This window comes from Sinocyclocheilus anshuiensis, unplaced genomic scaffold, assembly GCF_001515605.1.
Source record: "Sinocyclocheilus anshuiensis isolate Anshui unplaced genomic scaffold, SAMN03320099.WGS_v1.1 scaffold502, whole genome shotgun sequence".
Lineage (NCBI taxonomy): Eukaryota > Metazoa > Chordata > Actinopteri > Cypriniformes > Cyprinidae > Sinocyclocheilus > Sinocyclocheilus anshuiensis.
The window spans coordinates 141,879-163,025 of record NW_015544194.1 but is presented as its reverse complement, the minus strand read 5'-3'; the positions used below and the strand labels follow the sequence as shown (position 1 = coordinate 163,025).

Here is a 21,147-nt window from a genome sequence, read left to right as displayed (position 1 = left end):
CTTCCAGTCGAGGTCGGTGGTGTCTGGGAGCTCCGTGGGATGATGGAATGTCATTCCGATCCGGAACAGCGTTGCGAGGGTTTCCCCCTCGAGGGAGCTGGTGAGGGCGAGTGGCACGAACGCCCTTGCAAAGACGATGGGGTCTGGGCTCGCCTGAGCCAACGCGATAAACATCAGTCGTTCCTCCATTTGGGGACGTGGAGGAACGCACGGGGAGAAACACAAAAGAGCACACTGCCTTATAGATAACCTTAAGACTAACATATTGATACTAACACCCAAAAAACTTTCATTTTGATTTCATGGGGCCTTTAAGTTCGTTTTAAAGGGTGAAATAGAAATGGCAGGCTGGGCAGGTCTCTTCACTCAGTCTAAAATGAAGGCTGGACACGCTCAGTGCTCAAAGAAAATCAAATATATTAAAGGACTGGAAGAGATGTGTACACTAGAGCTCAATCTCTATGAATAAGTGCCTGCTTGAAGTTTGATTAGTTTGGCACTTTTTCCAATAGAACTTAAAGGAGTCTGAAAAAGAGCTATATCAAATACTTTATGTTTTGAATTATGAAATATTATGTGATTAAAGTAACATCCTATGCTGTAAACAGTCGTGAGAGTCCCAAAATATAGCTTTACGTTAATACAAGTGCTGCATTGTAATAGCCTTAGAATGTGCCTCTCAATAAACAGATGGCTGTCCTTCAACATAATTTGTTTGTAGAAATTGCCACCATCGGGTTCATTCATGTAAATAAAAGGCCATTTAGTGGTTTGTGAATGTTTCCCTTCTTGTCATATTTGCCTGGAATTACTGACCTCTGCATTTCATATTCACTCACTCACTCATCCAACTGACAGGGTTGATAGGAAGGATATTAGGTTGATGTTATTCTATGAATTTATATTTGCTAAATATATTCCCATGGAAGCAGATTTATACTACCAAGCAAGGGCCATTAATGATAAATTAGCTCTGCCTCTGCGAACGCAAGACATTTTGCATTTCTTCATGTTCTGTACTATGCATATTTTGGAATTCATATAGCGTGATTATATTAAAGATGAATTTCAGCATGAATAGGAAACTATTACAGAGAGCGCAAAGCTATTCTTTCTCTCTTTCACTGTTCCGCTCTGTTTCTTTGGTTTCATTCACCTTCCATTTTGATGATTAACCTTTAGCTCAGCTAAGGTGACTTTCACTAGAAGTTGTGTCGTTTTTGCAATATACGAGACCCGAATCAGAGAAAGTCTATAGGGAAATATAATAAAGGCATACAAAACTTCTCTTATGAGAGAAAATCAGACCGATCGAGTAACTGAAGTGGATTTGTACGTCCTGCGTTTCTGGACCGCAGCAGCTGCAGCTGGGTTTGATAACTCCTCATGCAGGACCAAGTCAAGCTGTGCTGCTGAGTTTATGACACTGCTGCAATGCCCTCTTCAGGACACCTCAGAAACAGGGCACTCACAACTGCAATCTGCACTTATTAAAATGCTTTTTTATCTGATATGCTGAGCATTAGAGGACAGAAGCAATACTAGCCAAGATATTGTTATTAGATTTTTGTTGCATTTAGCCACACAATAATAAAGAAATCTCATGTTGTGGAAAAACATGGCATTTTGAAATATTATGTGCCTTGTTGTTTATATTTCCCACAGAATATTCAGCTCACCAGTGTTGCCAATACTGATCAAAAGTAAACAAAGTAAAGTAAAACATAAAGTTAGATGTGCAGTATTTTAAGATACTGGAAGATATGTGGAATTCAGTTATTTAGTTTGAGAAAGCTTAACAAAACTACAATATTAAGGCACCTATACTTTCCATGTATAAAAAAAGACCCATTTATTGAGAATAATTTAAGGCGCTATAATATAAAGATGCGTATGTTTCCAGCGTTAAATAAATATCAAATTCATTTAATGTTTTAAAAGTTGTCATTTCAGTCAGTCTCTTAAGATAGAATGTTAAAGGAATAGTTCACCAAAAAAAATAATTTGCTAAAAATGTATTCAACCTCAGGCCATCCAAGATGTAGATGAGTTTGTTTCTATATATATAAAGATGCGTATGTTTCCAGCGTTAAATAAATATCAAATTCATTTAATGTTTTAAAAGTTGTCATTTCAGTCAGTCTCTTAAGATAGAATGTTAAAGCAATAGTTCACCAAAAAAAATAATTTGCTAAAAATGTACTCAACCTCAGGCCATCCAAGATGTAGATGAGTTTGTTTCTATATCGAAAAATATTTTGGAGAAATTTAGCATTACATCACTTGATCATCAATGGTTCCTCTGCAGTGAATGGGTGCCGTCAGAATGAGAGTTCAAAACAGCTGATAAAAACATCACAACAATCCACAGGTAATCCACATGACTCCAGTCCATCAATTAAAGTCTTTTGAAGTGAATTCAGTGATGTCAACATCCAGCTCAGTTTAAATAGTATCTTTGCAATCAAGTCAACGGTATCGCTGGAAATGAAGTTATAAGCATGACTCCAGTCCATCAATTAAAGTCTTTTGAAGTAAAAAAAATAATAATAATAATGAAAAAGCATGTTTGTAAGAAACAAATCCATCATAAAATGCCTTTTAACTTTAAACCATCACTTCTGGCCAAAATATGAGTCCATAATCCATAATACCTCTTACACCAGTAAAAAAGTATATCGCCTGTTGTCCTGTCACATCAAAATCCACCAACATAGAACTGTTTAGAACTGTTTTACACTGTTTTTACCTATAAACATTGCTTGGTCTGTGTATATTTCTCTCCTGTTTTGGACAAGTTCACTGAAGAAAGCAATATTTTGGATAGAGAACTCATATTTTAGCCTGAAGCAACATTTTGAAGTTAAAAACATCTTGATGATTTTTTTTCTTTATATTGTCTCTATATTCATCTAAGATGGCCTGAGGGCGAGTACATTTTCAACAAATTAACAGTTTTGGGTGAACTAATCCTTTAACTTTGACAGTCCTAAAATTCATTTTCTTCTTCTTCTTCTTGTTCTAGTCAGTGTCATGGAGTATTTCCTACAACGACATGCAAACAGATTTCTCCATTAAAAATAGCACATGAGATCTTGCTCATACACTAGAAACACACCATTTAAATATTCACGAACTTGCATTCGACCTGCTCGCCTTTTCTATTTGCACTCTAGACTGCTTCACTTTGTGGGAGGAAATGCGGTAAACTTTCATTAGAAGTTGTCACACAATCCTACTTTCTGAAATCAGATGGTTGCCAAGCAGCAGTATGTGAATCTATCATAAGGTACATCGCTCCAATTCAAAAATAAAGAGCAAGAGAGAGAGCCTTTTCAACAGCTCATTAATATACCACTACATAAAGTAGGCTTAGGAGAGAATAAATATATACTGCTCATCCTTAATTATAATTAGAGAGAGATGTTTCTGGGGTAAATAATTACTACATAAGGCACAAATTGTTAGTAATTAGGAGGAGACTCTGGTGCAAGCAGAGATAATTAAGTCTGCACTGCTTAAATAATTGCACAGTGGCTAACAGAGAATGCTGCGTTGCAATTGTAGTCCATTCAAATCAATGCAATTACATTAACCCAAGCTACATAGTTAACCCCTAACTTAATGTAGAACACAACTCCTCTACCCTTTATTATCTGCCTGTTCCTAAAGCGTGGGCCTTGATTTTATGCTTATTGTTTATACCATTCGTTATTACGACTCTGGCACTGCTTTCTGGGTACGTGAAACAGGTGATATACCTTATTCCTGACCATTCAGTGCAGTATGTTTAGGGCTGTGTCCGAAATCGTTCTCTATACCCTCATTCACTACTCCCTATGTTAGTCTACAAATATACGTATACACCACTTTAAGGAGCGACTAAAAACAAGCGACAAATTCAGATACTGAATGCACCATAAAATGGCTGCCGTTTTTGACACTTAGCTAACTAGCAACTTCTAATCTTAAAATTTAACTAGCTTGTAAAAACCTTAATTAAACCCCTCCCAATCAATTAAAAAGGTACTTAAGGTACGGTCACACTTTCCTATGTTTGGAGAGTTAATAATAATCCATATGATCAGGATTTTTACATGAGGGTAAAAGATTTCTCCATGCAGATTTCGCAGTAGTTCACCCGAATTCGCCACAACGATCAACTGTGACGAACTTCTGTGTGAACTTCATACATCACTACACTATTGACAATATGCCTGTGAAATTTCGCGATTGTCTCACACTTTACACCTGTACTGTGGATGCCACTGTTCGCTGTAATCCTCACAGAGCATTATGGGTCTTCTCCAGCCTTTTAGTGTATATCAGGTGAACACATATGCATTATGGGATTGAATACATCCACTATGGCACCATTACAAATGGCTGTCCCTTTAAATAGTGCAATATTATATAAGGGTATAATGGGTGATTTCAGGCACAGCTTAGGTTTAGGGTTAGGTGTGAGCTTTAGAGATACAGACCAATCACGTAGCACCCTCAAGAATTTGGCACAAATCCGGTGCTACTTTCATGTCTCTCTTATCACACCATGGACTCATTCGCTCATATTTCAAACAAATGTAACTGCCATCATATCAGTTGTTGTGAAAATGAGTATTGTTGCAGCGTCTTTCTTGATACTAGGCCGATTGTTTTATATGTTGTAATGGTAAAATGATTTCTGTCATGACAATTCTCTGAGGGATTGGCATGGTAATGTACATGACAACGTTAATGTGTTTGGTCTTGGCGGAATAGATCTACTATGCTGCTACTGCTGCGGTAGAGCAAATACTGAGACTTGCTACTGCCAAAACATCCACAACATGCTGCTGTGAGCATGTAAGAAATACTGCTGCTGCACATATACATGAAATAACCCCCATATGACATACATGAATCACCCCGTAGCAGATCTATACAGGTGGAGCTGGGGAAGGTGGAGGGTTTCTGAAGCACGCTGTAACTGCTACAGCAAGCACTAGTCATATATTTGAATGTTGAGCATTATGTCATTATGTCACATCGTGTCTACACCAGACGCGGCAGTTGTCGTGTCGCGCCGTGCTGTGCTGCAACAGCTAAAGTCTGTCTACACTGGACACGACAAAGCGACCGTTGAAAATCATTTAAAATTTGTGTCAATACATCATAAATAGAACGCGGCAGCAGTTTACTGTCGGGGATTTGTCGTGTGGTGTCGTGCCGCATCTAGTGTAGACAGCATCACTGATTATAATGAGTTCTATAGTATTTTGTCGCGCCGCTCGTGTCCAGTGTAGACACGGTGTCAGATTGAGTTAGACCTATAGGACTGCGCCATCTAGAGTTTCATGCCAGAATTTTGTATAAAATAATATGTGACAAACTGACCATCCACACAGGATAATTCCTCGTCTGCGGCCCAAGACGCTGGGATAATATCCAGCATCCTTGCAATCCTACAAAGGATAAGCAGTTTGGAGAATAATGGATGGATTGTACAATAATTAAAACTTAAATCAACATTTTATGTCCAGGTATTTACACTTCATGGCTCTGATCACCTGGTCAAGACTTACTTTAAGAAAATAATTACTACACTGTACATTATCTTTTACTTATTTGCACTATATTTTGGATTTAAGTGTACCTTATCACCATTATTTCTGTATGAAATTTCCAATAAATGAAGTACATCTCATTTAAGATCATAACACACCGTTTATAAGACAGAAACTCAAAAACTCTGAAATTCAAAAATAGCAAATATGACCTTCAACCGCTAGTATGGGCAAATTTCACTGGCTTTCTGTCAATCCAAACAGTCTTTCATTATTTGGAGGGTGGATTTCAAATCCTGAGGCTTTCACTTTGTGATATTTTCACTCTGTTCCCAGATATACAGATCCTTTGGGGATCCACATTGGTCAGTTCAGTCAAACACTTGTGCCCTGGGTTTCGCCCAGAGAGCTTTCTTATACTAAGGTCAACAGACTGTCAGAAAGAACAAAACCTATAACATTCCCATACAATGGGGCTTCCACTGGACAGACCATCAATGTCTCAGCTTTGTCTTGTCACTGCAGGCTACGACCGCCACTCCAGCTGAGAGCAACGGCAATGACCTGACAGCCAATAAACATTTTCGCTAGTTTCCTCCGCCTCACACGCAGAGGCCAGTAAAAATCGACAATGCCAAGGTGACACATTAAGCCCCATAAAAATATTTGTAGGCTCTGTGTGATTTTTTACGAGCATTTTGTCGAGTGTTTACCGGCCTCATCTGAGATACTACATCAAATACATAGTACACTAAATCAAACGCGACTTTCGTCACCTTTCAGATAAAAGACACTGAGAGGGTTGTAATCTGTTCGGTTCAAAAAGGACACGAGAAGGTTATCAGTCAGTGCAGTACCACCTCAAGCATTCGAGGAAAAGAAATATGGCAAAAATCAGAATTTCGACCAAGATTGTGAAAAAGCAGAGAAGGGTGGGTTAAAAGGCGCACAGGCAGGTATGAAGGTTAGTGATTGAGGTTAGCAACTATGACAGGCCTATTAGCTCTAACATCTCCACCTGCTGACACATCACTGCCTAGCAGCAATGAGCGAATTAGATTTAACATCACATCCAGCCGTCACACATCTCCTGTCCCCCTCAACCCAAACCAGAATCGCGAAAAGCACAGGGTTTCTTTCTCTCGTGTGCAATAAAAGCTGATTAGAGTTGAAACAGTTGACCGGTCCTATGCTCCTACACAGCTGCTGGATTAGAGGCTGAGCCCATCATCTGTGAAATGAAATTTCAGATGGTCCAACAGGGACAGTCTGGGGTGCAGACTGTATGCATGCACGTGTTCGAGGGTAGAAAGGGGCACAAGACACAATATGCAAGGTCACACATCACAGCTAAAAGGTTCATGTGAAGAGGATGATAAACATTGATCAGTCATGTGGTAACAGGACACACTCTTCATTGAAAGGTATGAAGCCCAGTCGTTAGTAGCGATAGACATGGGTTCGAATCAATCGTGTCTCACAAAATATCACACAAATATGAAGATTCATCAGTTTGCTGAGTTTAGAGCATCAGGCAATGGAGACAGAAGTAGATTTACATTTAGAACAAAAAAAAAACAAAAATCAGAAAAAGACAGAAAAATCAGTCCCTCAAATAAAAATCGACCAATTATACCATTCTAAATACAAAAACTTAACCTATGATATTCCGTAAAATGCATATTTTCTTGTCACTGTTATGCATGCATTGCACACAATTTCAACTTGTGTGTAGTTGTATACAGTCTGTTTTCATGTATAATATCTTGACAGCTGGTGAACAAATTCCTTTGGTGGGAGTGGTATTCTTTTATTTTAGAACTATAAATGAACTATTAGATTACGATCTAAAATTAAAACGTCAAGATATTCCTAACAGGTTTTTTATAGAAGTGTCTGTAGATGACGTCATACTTTTTTAATAGCTAGAAGCAATTCAGTAGAGACCAGTCAAACTGTTACCATGGAAATGAAAATAGTCAGGCTCCCTACCAGTTCCCCTCCTTCACAAAAATCTCGTTACTGTCTCATCATCCAGTACAGTTTTATCATTGGTTGAATATAAATTGGACCGAATAAAATATTTCAATACAGGCATTTCTGTCAAATATAATTTAGACATTTAACCTGTGAGGGAATAAAATAAATAAAGTAGCCCATTTTCATAAGAAAAACAGCAAATTTGGCAACCCTGGTCAGGTGTTCAAAGCAGCTCTTATTATATTTTGCAATGTACCACCAAATAGAAAAACTTAATTTGTCTCATTGATTAATATCATTTTTTCTTTTCTCCTTTCAAGTGACAAGTATCAAGTATTATATGCAGTTTGTGATATTGTGATACTAATAAAAAAAATAAATAAATAAAAATGGTAGAAAGAAAAAATGAAATGAAACTAAATAATTATAGATTTTACATTTTTTAAATCCTAAAGCAAAGGTTAAACATCTAATGTGGCAGCGTAAGGCATTCATATAAGCAGACCCAGATTTAAGAGTTTATCTTGCTTTTATTTCAGATTTTCATTTTTAAATACCCTTATACCTCCAAGAGATGCACAATCATTTTGTTATTCCCTTGTTTCCCTTGATTGTAAGCAAAACACTTAATGCCTGATTAAACCAGCAATCTACAATATTCCCAAGTATCTTTACAAAGAAAACGTTCCCTTCATACTTTGTGGGCTTATGCATCACATCTCAAATAGATATACAAGTTCAATCTCAAAATGTCTGCATAATATTCTTGTCATTAAATCTGCAAGAATACCAAGCACATTCTTGTAAACTGACTGCATAAGAACTGTAAATAAGAATGTTATGATTGACATATAACATATAAATCACAAGCAGGACTGCAAAGTTGTGTTAGGTAGTGGACAATGATAATGATAAAGCATAATGATATAATTAGATTCTGAGATGTTAAGAAGATTGCTTTACTAAAAATAAAACAAAGCGCTGATTTGAAGAGAATTATTCACAGGTACATATTAGGAGATTAAATGATATAAAAATAAGACATTCAGGTAGAGCATATTGAATGCAATTCTCAAACTTCTTTCCCTTTACCCTATTTCTGAAAAGACACTTTAGAAGAATATGAGGCACAAGTTACAAAAAGTGCAACGGTTGCTGTTTTTTTTTTCCATTTTTTATAAGGCTATGCTAAACTCCATAGCGGAGCAAAAATATCTCTTGCAAATGTTTTATTTCCTTCCATTGTTTTTCTCTCTGCGAAGGCAAGAACCTCAAAGGTCACTTCATTTTTTACATAATAAAGATATATTCAAAGCACTTGTTGTTTTTAATAATGACGATATGAATGTAAACTTTAATATTTTGGTCCTGGGTATATTAGTTACCTTTCACATCTTTCCGTACTTAGAAAGACTGTGATTTATAAAAAGGAGGGTCCCGAACCTCCTGTTCTTGGATAAAATGTAGGATCCTTGCCATATAGTGCATGTGTTACAGCTGAGAGGGGGAATGATTTATTTGGGCAGGTCAGTACAGGTCACTGAGGCCTGCTATTTTCCGGGCCTTCTGCATCAGGGCTCTCAGTTGGAACTGTTTTCTGGAGAGTAGGCGCACATGCTGCACACAAACACACACAACAGAATACTCTGTTAATATATACTCAAATATTGCATTTTACAGCTTAGACCACGGTAACAAAAAATGCACAGGGTACAGTTGAGACTAACCTTAAGAAAGACATCCAAGTCAATGACATCTCTGCGCAACGCTTCACCCAAGTAGAAGATTGTGTCTTCTATGGCATTTTCTTCAGCATAGAGGTTCAGAATCTGCTTATACAGAGGAGCGGTGGGCAAAATCACATCATCAATATCATTGTTCTCAGACTGCTTCTCCATTTTTCCCAGAGCAGCAGTCAGCTCATCATCTTTCTGCTTAAGGAGATCAACGTTTTTGTCCACATCAGCCTGCAATTCAATGGAAAGCACATTATTATTTTGTATTTCATAAAATATTTAATTTATACAATACCTTGTTAAAAGAAGGATTTACTAGAAAGTATACATATAGTAGAGGTAAAAGCATAAGTCACTATTAGCTCAAGTATCAATAAGGTAAAAAGGTACAAATCAAAATTGACAAAACGTCTCTTGTACCATCTCCAGGTCTAGTTTGGTCACCATCTCCTCCAGCTTCTGGTGGCCTCTCTTTAGGTCCTCCTCTGTCCTTTTCAGTGCATCCAGCTCTGCCTGTGCTCGATCCATCTCTTCTTTCATCCGCCTGCGCAACTTGTCACTGACTGCAGACACCAAAGATGCACGGATTGTGTCCTCACCAATGGTGCCGTCACGGGTGGGTCCTGAAACACAGCAAAAAACTAAAATGTTTGCAAGTGTATCAAAGTACAGTTTTTTGGAATGGGTTTATGCATACTACCATTCAAAAGCTGGAAAATTTCTTAAATGTTTTTGAAAGAAGTCTCTAATGCTCACCAAGGCTGCATTTATTTGTTCAAGAATACAGAAACAACAGTAATATTGTGAATATTATTACCATTTAAAATAACAGTTTTCTTTTTTAATATTTATATGTAAATTCGTAAGTAATTATTCCTTTAATGGCAAAGCCATTGTGAATTTTCAGCATTACTCCAGTCTTCAGTGTCACATGATCCTTCAGGAATTATTCTAATTATAATATGCTGATTTGCTTCTAAAGAAATAGTTATTTTACAGTTGAAATCAGTTGTGCAGCTTAATATTTATCTGGAAATTGTGATACATATTTTTCTGGTTCATTGATGAATAGAAAGTTCAAAATAACAGCATTTATCTGAAATGTTGATCTTTTGTGTCATTATAAATGCCTTTACTGCTACTTTTGATCAATTTAAGTCAAGTCTGCTTTATTGTCAATTCTTCCACATGTACAGCACATACACACAGAGAATTGAAATTGCGTTACTCTCAGACCCTTGGTGCATACAGATAACACTAACAGTAGAACATAAATACAGATATACAGTCATCTCCAGCTCTGAAGGCAGCGTTCCGCATCTTCAGGAGTCCGTAGACCTCCCCTGTTAGCCACGGCTTCTGGTTGGCCCGGACAGTGATGGTCTTTGTGACTGTTACATCATCAATGCACTTGGTGATGTAGGCAGTGACAGTCTCCGAGTACTCCTGGAGGTCTGTGGTGCTATTGTAAGTGGCAGCCTGCTTAAACATATTCCATCCTTAATACATCCTTGCTAAATAAACGCATCAACTTAATGACCCCAATTTTTTTTAATAGTAGTGTACTTGATTTTGAGACTGATGCAAGTTTAGAAATGCATGATTTATTAGTGTCTTACTGGATTCTTGATTTCACTACTAATTTAACATGTAAGATGCTTGCTCACCCACTGTAGTGACAGAAGACACTGGGGTGTAGAGAGAGGAGCCTGAGGTAGTGGGGTATCCAGGGCCTACTGCAGGATAAGGGTAGCCCTGAAATCCACTGGCAGACAGAAAGAAAGAAAATATATATAGAAAAATTTAATTGGCATTTACACAGCAAGGTTTAATGCAATGACACATACCCAACAATTTGTCCCATCTCTTTATACGCACTTTAGACACAGCAGTCTGTTTACATTAATCACGTGTCACAAGCCTGTTAGTGATCTAGCGTAGTTAGAACTTTTTATCAGTAGTAAACAAGTTGCTAAACGTCACCAAAAATGACATTATTTTACACGTCCTATATCTTAGAAATATCTACAAAAAAGTATAAGAATGCAATTATTTTTTCAAAGAAGGAAATACAATTCTATTCATGATTCATTACAGGAACTCTAATGTATTCCTTACCCTTGCATGAGCACCTCCGAGTGACGATTTCAAACTAGATCTAGCCTGATTATATTCTGGTTAAGCCTTCATTCAAAACAAAAGGCTGAATGCATCAGTGCACATCTATTTAGAAAATGTATTGTGAATGAAAGACACGTTTGTTCTTTTCCTGCTATTCTCTTCTGGAAGTACTGGAGATGTTCACTCAAACCATGTATTATGCAGGAGTTTGCTTATTCAGCTTAATAATAAATTCCTTCACAATGTTTCATGTGTGCACAAAACTTTGCTTTGAGTGTATTGCAATTTTCACGAGTCTGTCAGTAACTTATGGTGCTTTTACCTGTGTGTATTTTGATTTACAGTATGCAGCTTGGTATAAAAAACAAATGTCCTTTGCAGAAAAATGCATGCTTGACATTTCTCAACTGCTTGTTATCTAAGAGCTACAGTATTACATGCACAGATATAAAAGAACAACAATGATGAGATATTGTGCCATAAGAGGAGAATTGGATACGAGTGTTTAGACATAGGTCAGATGAGATATCAGATAAGTGTTGGATTTAGAACCACATATGAAAGGACGCAAAATCCTATGTTTTTTGCTGTCTAAATGCATGTAACAAGATCTGATGTGTGGCAGATGTCTGAGAAATACACTGCCATTCAAAAGTGAAGCCTTAAGCTCACCAATGCTGCATTTATTTAACAAGAATACTGTAAAACAGTCATTTTTGATATTATTACAATTTAAAATAAATGTTTTTATATTTGAATATATTTTATGTTAATATATATGTTGTATATATTTTACATTATATTATGTTGGCAAAGCTGAATTTTCAGCAGTCATTACTTCAGTCTTAGTGTCACATGATGCTTCAGAAAACATTCTAATATGCTGATTTGCTGCTCAAGAAACATGTCTTAATATTATCAATGTTGAAAACAGCTATGCTGCTTAATCTTTTTTTTTAGAAACTGTGATACATTTTTTCAGAATTCTTTGATGAATAGAAAGTCCAAAACAGCATTAATTTGAACTAGAAACATCAAAAACACTATAAATAAAACATTATAAATGTCTTTGCTGTCACTTTTGATAAATTTAATGTATCCTTGCTGAATAAAAGTATTAATTTATTTTAGAGATATATGGTAGTGTACATATGTAGGAATTGGTTGATTGGCACACTGAAAGCACTTACCCTGGATTGGCAGAGTGACCCTGACCATAAGGCAACCCTGGTGTGCTTGGCATGTAAGAAGCTGGAAAAACATTAAATTATATGATTACTGCTAATTCCCAAAGTCAAAATGCTCTTACAAATGTTACATAAATCTTAAAATATGTTTTCTTTTAGATCAGACATAAGTCAAACATAAGTCTACACTCACTGTTAGGTGGGCCTGCTGCTGGGAATGCTGGGTAAGTTGCCTGAGTGGTGGGCCGTGAGAAAACAGGTGGTTCTTCTCCAAACACTACAATCATCACCTGGATCAGTCCTAACAATTCAGACTGGGGCTAAAATAGACAAAAACAAACAAAAAGTAGGTTTATGTCCTCCTAAATTAAAGTTGTGATAAAAAGGAAAAAAAGACACTCACAGGTTTCCATTCATGCAGGTATGGGAGGTAAATCTTTCCATTGGCATCAACGTGTTTCCCTGTTTTTATCATCATGGCACTTGTGGGTTTGACAAAACAGATGGGAGGGTTGTAGGGATATGTGTCTAGAAGCCACAGGCAGATGGGAATGTTGTACACATTTCCTATAGAAGAGGAATATATTAAATAGGGAAAAGGGTCCAACATAAAGAAATGACTCATCTGGATACAGCTGGATTGCTAAATAGGTCTGAGGAGTGGAGAAACTCAAACACTTCTTGAAAGCAGTGCTCTCTGTACCTCGGTAGTTTACTGGCACCGTTCCTGCGAGACTCAACAGCTCTTTGGTGGAGCCATCATTGAACACTGAAATAAAGAAAACAAAATGAGTGCAGGGCAACCACTGCTGAGCAAATGATGTAATGCAAACCTACTCATCTACATCTTGGATGGCCTGAGAGTGAATACATTTTAAGTCATTTTTTATCTTTGGGTGAACTATGCCGTTAAGTGAAGCATGCATGTTTAAAATAAAATAAATAAATAAAATAAAATAGCATTTAGTCGTTTAGCAGACGCTTTTATCCAAAGCGACTCACAAATGAGGAAAATAGAAGCTATAAAAACAGCAATAATATGTAAGTGCTGTGACAAATCTCAGTTAGTCTAACGCAGCACAGCCAGGTAGCAAGTTTTTGATATTCCAGAGTCTTGCTTGGCTTCACAATTTTCTGTTTCTCCAGCATATCTATAAACCAGCCATAAGAAGGTGTAATAGTCACAATACTTCAAAGCAATGCAATATAGACTGTGTTCCAAATTATTATGCAAGTGACATATCAATAGGATTTCGGTACAATAAAGTGTCAGATAAATAAATAACTGGTATCAATCTCAGACAGGTTTGTTCAATAGTTTGCCAGGTCTTCTTAGGTAAATGGAAACCCTACTTAAAAAGGTTGTTCCACATTATTAAGCAAGTCACAGTTCTCATGCAATATGGTGAGGAAGAAAGATCTTTCTGAAGATGAAAATTATGAAACAATGCAATGTCTTGCAAAAGGCATCAAAACAAATAATATTTTGCGAAAAGCAAATAGAGATTATTGAACTGTCAAAAGATCTGTGAGTGACTTAGAGCACAGAAGATCTTGGTCAGATAAAGATTTATTAAGGAAAATTTCTGTCAAACAAATGAACTGTATTGTAATGGCAGCAGTAAAAAAGCCACTGCTGAGCAGCAAACAGGTGTTTGAAGCTACTGGAGTCTCAAGATCCTCTCCATGCAGACTGGCAGTTGTGTGTAAAGCTGCGTTTCAGTCACTGCTAACCAAACCTCACAAAGAGAAACCTGCACAGTGGCTGTAGAAACACATTTTCAAACTGTTTAGCACCATGGTATTTATGAAGCATGGGATAGTGTGTTGTCCTGCATGAAAATCCTTTTATTTCCGAGAGCACTATTCTTCATTTTATACCACAGCAGAAAATGGTCAGTTATGAACTCCACATATCTTGCAGAAGTCATTTTGACACCCTAAAATGACCTTACATCTCACTTCCCAATATTTCAACCCAAATCATCACCCACCGCCTCCTTGCTGATGTTGCAGTCTCTTTGGAATAGGATGGCCATTCATCAACTATCAGAAATCCATTTATCTGGACCATCCATTGTACTGCAGCATTCGTAAGTGAATAAAACTATTTAAAAACAAGTCTTCATATGTTTCTACAGCCACTGTGCAAGTTTCTCTTTGTGAGGTTTTGAACAAACCTGTCTGAGATTGATACCAGTTACCTGAAATGATGTGTAAATCAAAACAAACAATTTTTATTGTACTGAAATCCTATTGATATGTCACTTGCATAATAATTTGGAACACAGTGTATATTTATATATATTTTTGTAAGGAAATATTAAATACTATTCCCTCTTTGAAGTTTTATAAATGTCTTTAATACATAATTTTATGGTAAAAATCATTGATCGTTTGCTTTGAAAGGTGGGGTTCTCTTTGACAGTACTTCTTCAGATTCTTTAAACATCAAGGTTCAATGAGACTTACAGTATTTCCTTTCTAAAGCATCTGACACATTACAGCTACAACTTTAGGAAATATGCTGTATTTAATAATTCATGACTAATAGCTCAAATAATTCATAGAAGTTTGCACTGAAATAAAAATATTTTGAACGTGGCATGCAAAAAAATACACTGACTAAACATGTTTCTTTTTTTTGTTTGTTTTTGCATTTAAAACAAGCTCATCTTTTCTTATGTGCATCTCTAACACATGACATATATTTGATGGGCACGGTCTAGATAAAGCTATATGAAAATATGCTAAATAAACATATTACATCTCTCTTCCCTACTGTACATTCAAACATCAGAATGGCTCAACGATGTAATTACACTGTGGCACCAAAGCTACACAAAAAAACTACAAAACATCAAACCAAGAGGTATCTTCAAAAAAATCCAACTTTTGACAGCCAAAAAGTGTCCAAATACTTTTGCTTTTATGTTTAGCAATATAGTTATATTTACAAATGTAAACAAAAGTGTATATTATTTTATATACAACAGAATTTATCTTAATTTGTTTTATCCTTATTGAAAATAAATGCCACTTTCTTTAAAATAAAACTAACGGAATGACATTCAAACATTTGTAAGTGTGGTTGGTTGAAGTTTGGAGGCACAGTAAAAGTTAAGTAAAGTCTTACCGTAGTTGTCCATCACAGGTTTAAGATCTTTATAGAGAGACGTCACGCTTGTTATGTCGCGTGCTGTCAGATCCCTGTATTTATAAATCTGTGTACAAAGAAAAAACATTACCCATATTACGACAAATACACTTTGTAAATAGCTTCTCTGGTATGCAAGTGTTTTACATACCTTCGACAGCGTTTTCCGTAGGGAACTTTCGTTAATTGCCGTCATGCTTAAAAAGACTATGAACTAATGTACTACTTAAAACGACTGTACAGCGTTTATTATTTAAATTATGTAGTTGTTGTTGTTATGGACATAAACTAAAGATCAAATCATCGCATCCATAACAAGGAAATCACGACCGAAAGGCATTGTCACTTCCGATCAGATGACTGATGACGCACACTGACGTGTACGTGCTTTACTACAGTACTGCTAAAATAATATTTGTAAACTTTATAAATTCACCTTTAGGATATAGTAACTACGTAATATGTGACTTTTTAATATGCAAATGTAAAAATGATGCTCAGGAAATCAGGAAAGCCTCTTTATTTAATATTCTTTCTTAAAACAATAATAACGGTAGGCACAAATCTTTAATAGCACATTGTTAAAAGGAAATTCATTCTGTTTTCACACACAATAGACACAAAATAAAAATAAGTTATTAAAAATACTCATATTTTTAAGTAGCCTATTAATTGCTGCAAAAACCAATATATTTAATAGCAGAACCGACACAGTCTTTTGGAATTTTCTTTTTATGGGAACGCTACCATAACGCTGTGTTCTACCTTTTTTTTTTTTCCATACAAAAGAAAACAAAAATTATTTAACGTTAGCAGCAGCAGTTGGCGTACGACAAGTTCAAAACAGAATACAGAGGATAGGTCACGTGTTTGTGGGTTATTTTACATAATGTTAATTCGAGTGTTACGGGAAATGGCCATTAACAACATTATTAAAGTAAAATAATATTCAGTGAGTGGCAGCAATCACGCCACCCGATAAACACAGACAGTAAATCCATCAAAAAGATCTGGATGCCCACAGCATTCTGACAGAAACCCTTGAAGGTCATATCCATAGCTACTGAGATGTGATTTAAAGGGAGAATCATATCCACCCATCTATGTCCTTGAGAACAATCAATAGACTGTCAGGGAATAAAATACAGCGCAATCCTTTAGAGAAAAATCATCAGATTTCAACCAGAAAGAGAAGACACTCACTGCTAGGAGTTCATCAGATTCACATAATGAACTATAAAGATCTTTGTTGAGATTTAAAATCTGTACTTTGCGAAGAGACATGAGCTACGTTTAAGCAATCAAGAAAGAGAAAGTCCAGACTGTTGCTCTTCCCGGCAATTACAAGGCCATATGTTGCCTATGAATAAATATAGTGCACATAAATTAAGGTTCCCTATGATAATTTACAGTAAGGGTATACAAACAATCTGGTTTATTTGTCTTTTTCATTTAAATTTGTCACATTTAAACCCACATCAATCTTCACTCCCTAATGACACAATCATGGAAAATTTACTTCAGAATGGCATAAAGGGGAAATGCAGTTGACAATATGATATACATGTAAAAGTTTCAAGCTTATGCCCTGAACATGGATACAGCACAGTGCTTGGCAAGAATATCAACAAGGCTTTTCAGACCAAGCTTTTAAGTTTATAGTAACTTTGTATTCATTTTCTAACAACTATGATTATTATTTGAAGAGATGTTCATTAATCTGTCGTCTTTAGCCAATGCAATTATCTGCGATGCATTTGTCTAATATCGTAAATAAAACGCATCACATCTGAATATCAAGCCACAATTCATAGACCCTGAGGGCCATTCAAAACCAGAAGCAAACAAAGAATAAAGTCCTCCACTTCTAAATTTTGTCCTAAACCTTGTGCAAATCAAAGACTTATCGGAGGTGTACCCAATAATCGCAATCTATTGCACCATAACCTGTGATAAACACACTGCATATGACTAAAAGTCCTCTTTGCAAGAGAACGCCATGAATTATGTACATTTTATTAGGTTAGACTTACTCTAAGCAAATGACAATACAAATCTTTCTCACATCCAGACATATGCTAATATAACTGATATAGTACATCTCCTCTCCATCTCGTAAAGTGTTTTTCTAACATCCACATCTGACAAAGCAATATGAGAGGTTATTTTCTGAGCTATTACTTACAGTTAAGAGTAGATAGTTTGTTTAATGTAAATATATTTAAGTGTGACAGCGTCATCCAGTCATAGTAATTCCAGTGTTGAGACCGTTAAAATGAGGTACAACTTATTTCATCTCCAGTGAAGGAGCGAGACGGGAATATCCCTAAGAAGACTGCAGGGCTGCCAGATTAAAGATTTCCCTTTTACTCAGTCTGCTCTAAACGTCCAGCATCTGTGTAGGTGTTGCAGTGTTTGTGGTCTAGAAGGCTGCACCACTCTAAAAGCCACGTCATGCATATTCACTGCAAAGAGAAGGGGAGAACTGAGTACACATGAGCAGCGGTAGCTTACACAATGGCTTAATTATCCAGGAATACTTGTATGTTTAATTTATTGAGAATCATATGAATATATACTAGAATACTTGTATGTTTAATTTATTGAGAATCATATGAATATATTCTAGGTTTCATGGTTTAGCAGTTTACAGAATAAAAATGTTTACCAGGATCATGACACCACACAGCGGCAGTTCATACAGCCTTGACCATTGTCATCTGGCGGGTTAAGTTTCCTCAGCTTATGCTGCCTGATTTCACGAACAAGAGTGTAAAAGGCATCTTCCACTCCCTAAAAAGACACACACACACACACACACACACACACACACACACACACACACACACACACTAATTAGGGCTTTTCTTCTTACATGGTGATAGTTTATCCTGAGCTACCCATGCAGCCACACTCTTATAAATAAAAGCTCCAAAATATATATATTTTTTGTAGTGATGCAATACAAGAACCATTTCTGGGTTTCCCAAAGAACCTCTCAGCAAACAGTTCTTAAAAGAACCATTTTGTCTTAGCATGAAGAACATTTTAATACTCTAAATAACCTTTTTCCACTATGAAGAACCTTTGTGCAATGGAAAGGTTTCATGGATGTTAAAAATGTTCTTCACGGAACCACAGATGCCAATAAAGAACCGTTATTTTTAAATTACAGCAGCTTGACACTTGACAGAATTTTATAATAAAATGTTATGCAACAGAATTTGTTTGGTCAAAATGTTTCTAACCTGTCTTGTCTTGGCTGAGGTTTCGATGTAGGGAATACCGTAGCTGCGGGCGAGTTCCTGGGCTTGTCTTGTGTCCACAGTGCGTGCTGGTAAGTCACATTTATTACCCACAAGCACCATGGGCACATCATCTGAGTCTTTAACCCTCTTAATCTGTTCCCTTTAAAAAAAGGAATGAAAACAAATACACATTTAGAATAATATATATTAAAAAAAATTAAAATAAGCAATACATTTCTTTCATTTAACCTGTACTGATGAATGTCCTCAAAAGACTTAGTATTGTTGATGGCAAAGACACAGAGAAAACCCTCTCCAGTCCTCATGTATTGGTCTCTCATTGCACTGTACTCTTCCTGACCTGCAGTATCCAGGATATCCAACAGACACGTCTCTCCATCAATCACCACCTGTTTCCTATATGAGTCCTGCGAGGAAGAGCAATGCATCAATATCCAATGTAAGATGTTCAATGTTTCTAAATTCTCCTACTGCTCAATTAATATCGAAATATACAGTGAAATATATTCTGTTACTGAAAAGAAAGTGAAAACTGTGGCCTGTTTGACCAAAGTGGCGCGAATGCTTTACCCTCAGATGACATTTTGATGTTTCATATATATATTATATTTTAAATTAGGTAACATTATTCTGAACTGAGGATATATAAATAAATAAATAAAAAACAAAGGCAAATGACTGAAAATACCAGCTTGATTTTACCTCAATGGTTGGGTCGTATTCATCAACAAAGTGGTTCTGAATGAGCTGGATGGTCAGAGCGCTCTTGCCCACGCCACCTGCACCAACCACCACTAACTTATATTCCGTCATTCTCACTGCTGCTGTGTCAGAAGCTGAGGGGAAACAAGGAACAAGGAAATTTGAGAAAACAAAGAATTTGGGAAATTCTAGATGAATCATAACTTGAAATGAAATCATTACTGTTTATGAGCTGACGAGGAAATAAAACTCAAAGTGAAAACGGTAAAAGGGGGAAGCCAGTCAAAATCTATATAAAGTATACCAGTTTCCTGGAGTGAGGCGCTCATCCTGCCGACAGTATCTAATACAGATGATATTACGCTTGTGTCGTGTGACATAACACTAGACAAAAAGAAAAGCTATTTTAGGTTGCCAGGGGAAACTTTTACAGGACTTTTCCTGACAGTGATCTATTTGTTATTAGTTAAAATGCTTAGTGCAGTGCCAGAAGAATTTTACTCACAACCTGTGTGATTTCATTTTCTGTCTGCTTGAATTTATTTTCTTTTTTTATATACATAGGCTATATATCTCCTTGCATATGGAGCAAATAACATACCTATATTATTTAATTAACAAAAATACATTTTAATGATTAAACAACTCTGTTTTTTGCTAAGAAGATCAAAATAAATTGTGGGTCATCTGAATCGTTGTGTGTTATTAAAAATCAGTCAAGCTGGTTCAGCTGTGCTCAGTGGACACTCCATCAAATATTCCATTTGAAAATCTATTTTTAGCTCTTCCACCTGTCATGTAGCCTTACCTGTGAAAATCATTTTCTTTTTTCTTGCTGGAAGTTTGTACAACTTTTATATTACTTTTAGGTTCTGGATCATGGTAAAGCATCTGGTCAGACTTTGAATTCCATTTTTTTTGCGCATGATATTAGTGATCATACTGTACCAGGGGTGTCACCCTTTAAAGACTTTCACAACACACACAACAATGCACACACACCCATACTTATATATACATACATATATACATTCACACACACACACACACACACACACACACACACACACACACACACACATACATACATACGGATATATACATATGTATGGCTGTATGTGTGTGTGTGTGTAATATACAGAAAAAATATATATTTATTTTTGCCATTATTGCTAGAATACAATGACATCACCTTTATTGATTTCTCAGACGATGGGCAATGTAAACAACGTGGTCATTTGGGTGAGCTGATCTCTGCAAGCCTTACAATACATATAATGGCAACCAATCTATGTGATAAGTTTCAATAACGTACCTAAATAAAACCCATCTGAGTACAAAAACCAGTCTTAGCCAAACGTCTCTGGCTCTGTTGGTTTAAATGAACTCGCTCCTCCTGCATCGACCATTATTTCCATGCAGAACAGCGCTGTATGTATATGAGTATTT

General features: G+C 36.3%; 2 protein-coding genes across 2 annotated transcripts; both read right to left on the bottom strand.

The window, feature by feature from the left end:
- Positions 1-8,670: 8,670 nt before the first annotated feature.
- LOC107696632 (tumor susceptibility gene 101 protein-like) lies at positions 8,671-16,084 on the bottom strand. The gene is made up of 10 exons (XM_016497072.1): positions 15,879-16,084; positions 15,707-15,794; positions 13,274-13,339; positions 12,974-13,137; positions 12,764-12,890; positions 12,574-12,634; positions 10,930-11,027; positions 9,683-9,885; positions 9,254-9,493; positions 8,671-9,143 (listed from the first exon to the last, which is right to left on the bottom strand). The coding sequence occupies exons 1-10, from the start codon at positions 15,921-15,923 to the stop codon at positions 9,054-9,056; spliced, it is 1,182 nt and encodes a 393-aa protein (XP_016352558.1). The 5' UTR covers positions 15,924-16,084; the 3' UTR covers positions 8,671-9,053.
- A 162-nt stretch (positions 16,085-16,246) lies between these two features.
- Positions 16,247-19,826, bottom strand: LOC107696631 (GTPase HRas). The gene is made up of 5 exons (XM_016497071.1): positions 19,699-19,826; positions 19,225-19,403; positions 18,976-19,135; positions 18,396-18,520; positions 16,247-18,192 (listed from the first exon to the last, which is right to left on the bottom strand). The coding sequence occupies exons 1-4, from the start codon at positions 19,807-19,809 to the stop codon at positions 18,401-18,403; spliced, it is 570 nt and encodes a 189-aa protein (XP_016352557.1). The 5' UTR covers positions 19,810-19,826; the 3' UTR covers positions 16,247-18,192; positions 18,396-18,400.
- Positions 19,827-21,147: the final 1,321 nt, after the last annotated feature.

Bases quoted from the DNA above. Each gene is read 5' to 3' on its own strand.
- LOC107696632 (XM_016497072.1), bottom strand. From the start codon at position 15,923: ATGACGGCAATTAACGAAAGTTCCCTACGGAAAACGCTGTCGAAG. The intron at 13,138-13,273 runs GTACAGAGAGCA...CCTCTTCTATAG, and splicing joins GGTGCCAGTAAACTACCGAG to GAAATGTGTACAACATTCCC. The intron at 9,494-9,682 runs GTACAAGAGACG...ATTGAATTGCAG, and splicing joins CCAAACTAGACCTGGAGATG to GCTGATGTGGACAAAAACGT.
- LOC107696631 (XM_016497071.1), bottom strand. From the start codon at position 19,809: ATGACGGAATATAAGTTAGTGGTGGTTGGTGCAGGTGGCGTGGGCAAG. The intron at 19,136-19,224 runs GTTAAATGAAAG...CTTTTTTTAAAG, and splicing joins GAGGACATTCATCAGTACAG to GGAACAGATTAAGAGGGTTA. The intron at 18,521-18,975 runs GTTAGAAACATT...GTGTCTTTTTAG, and splicing joins CCTCAGCCAAGACAAGACAG to GGAGTGGAAGATGCCTTTTA.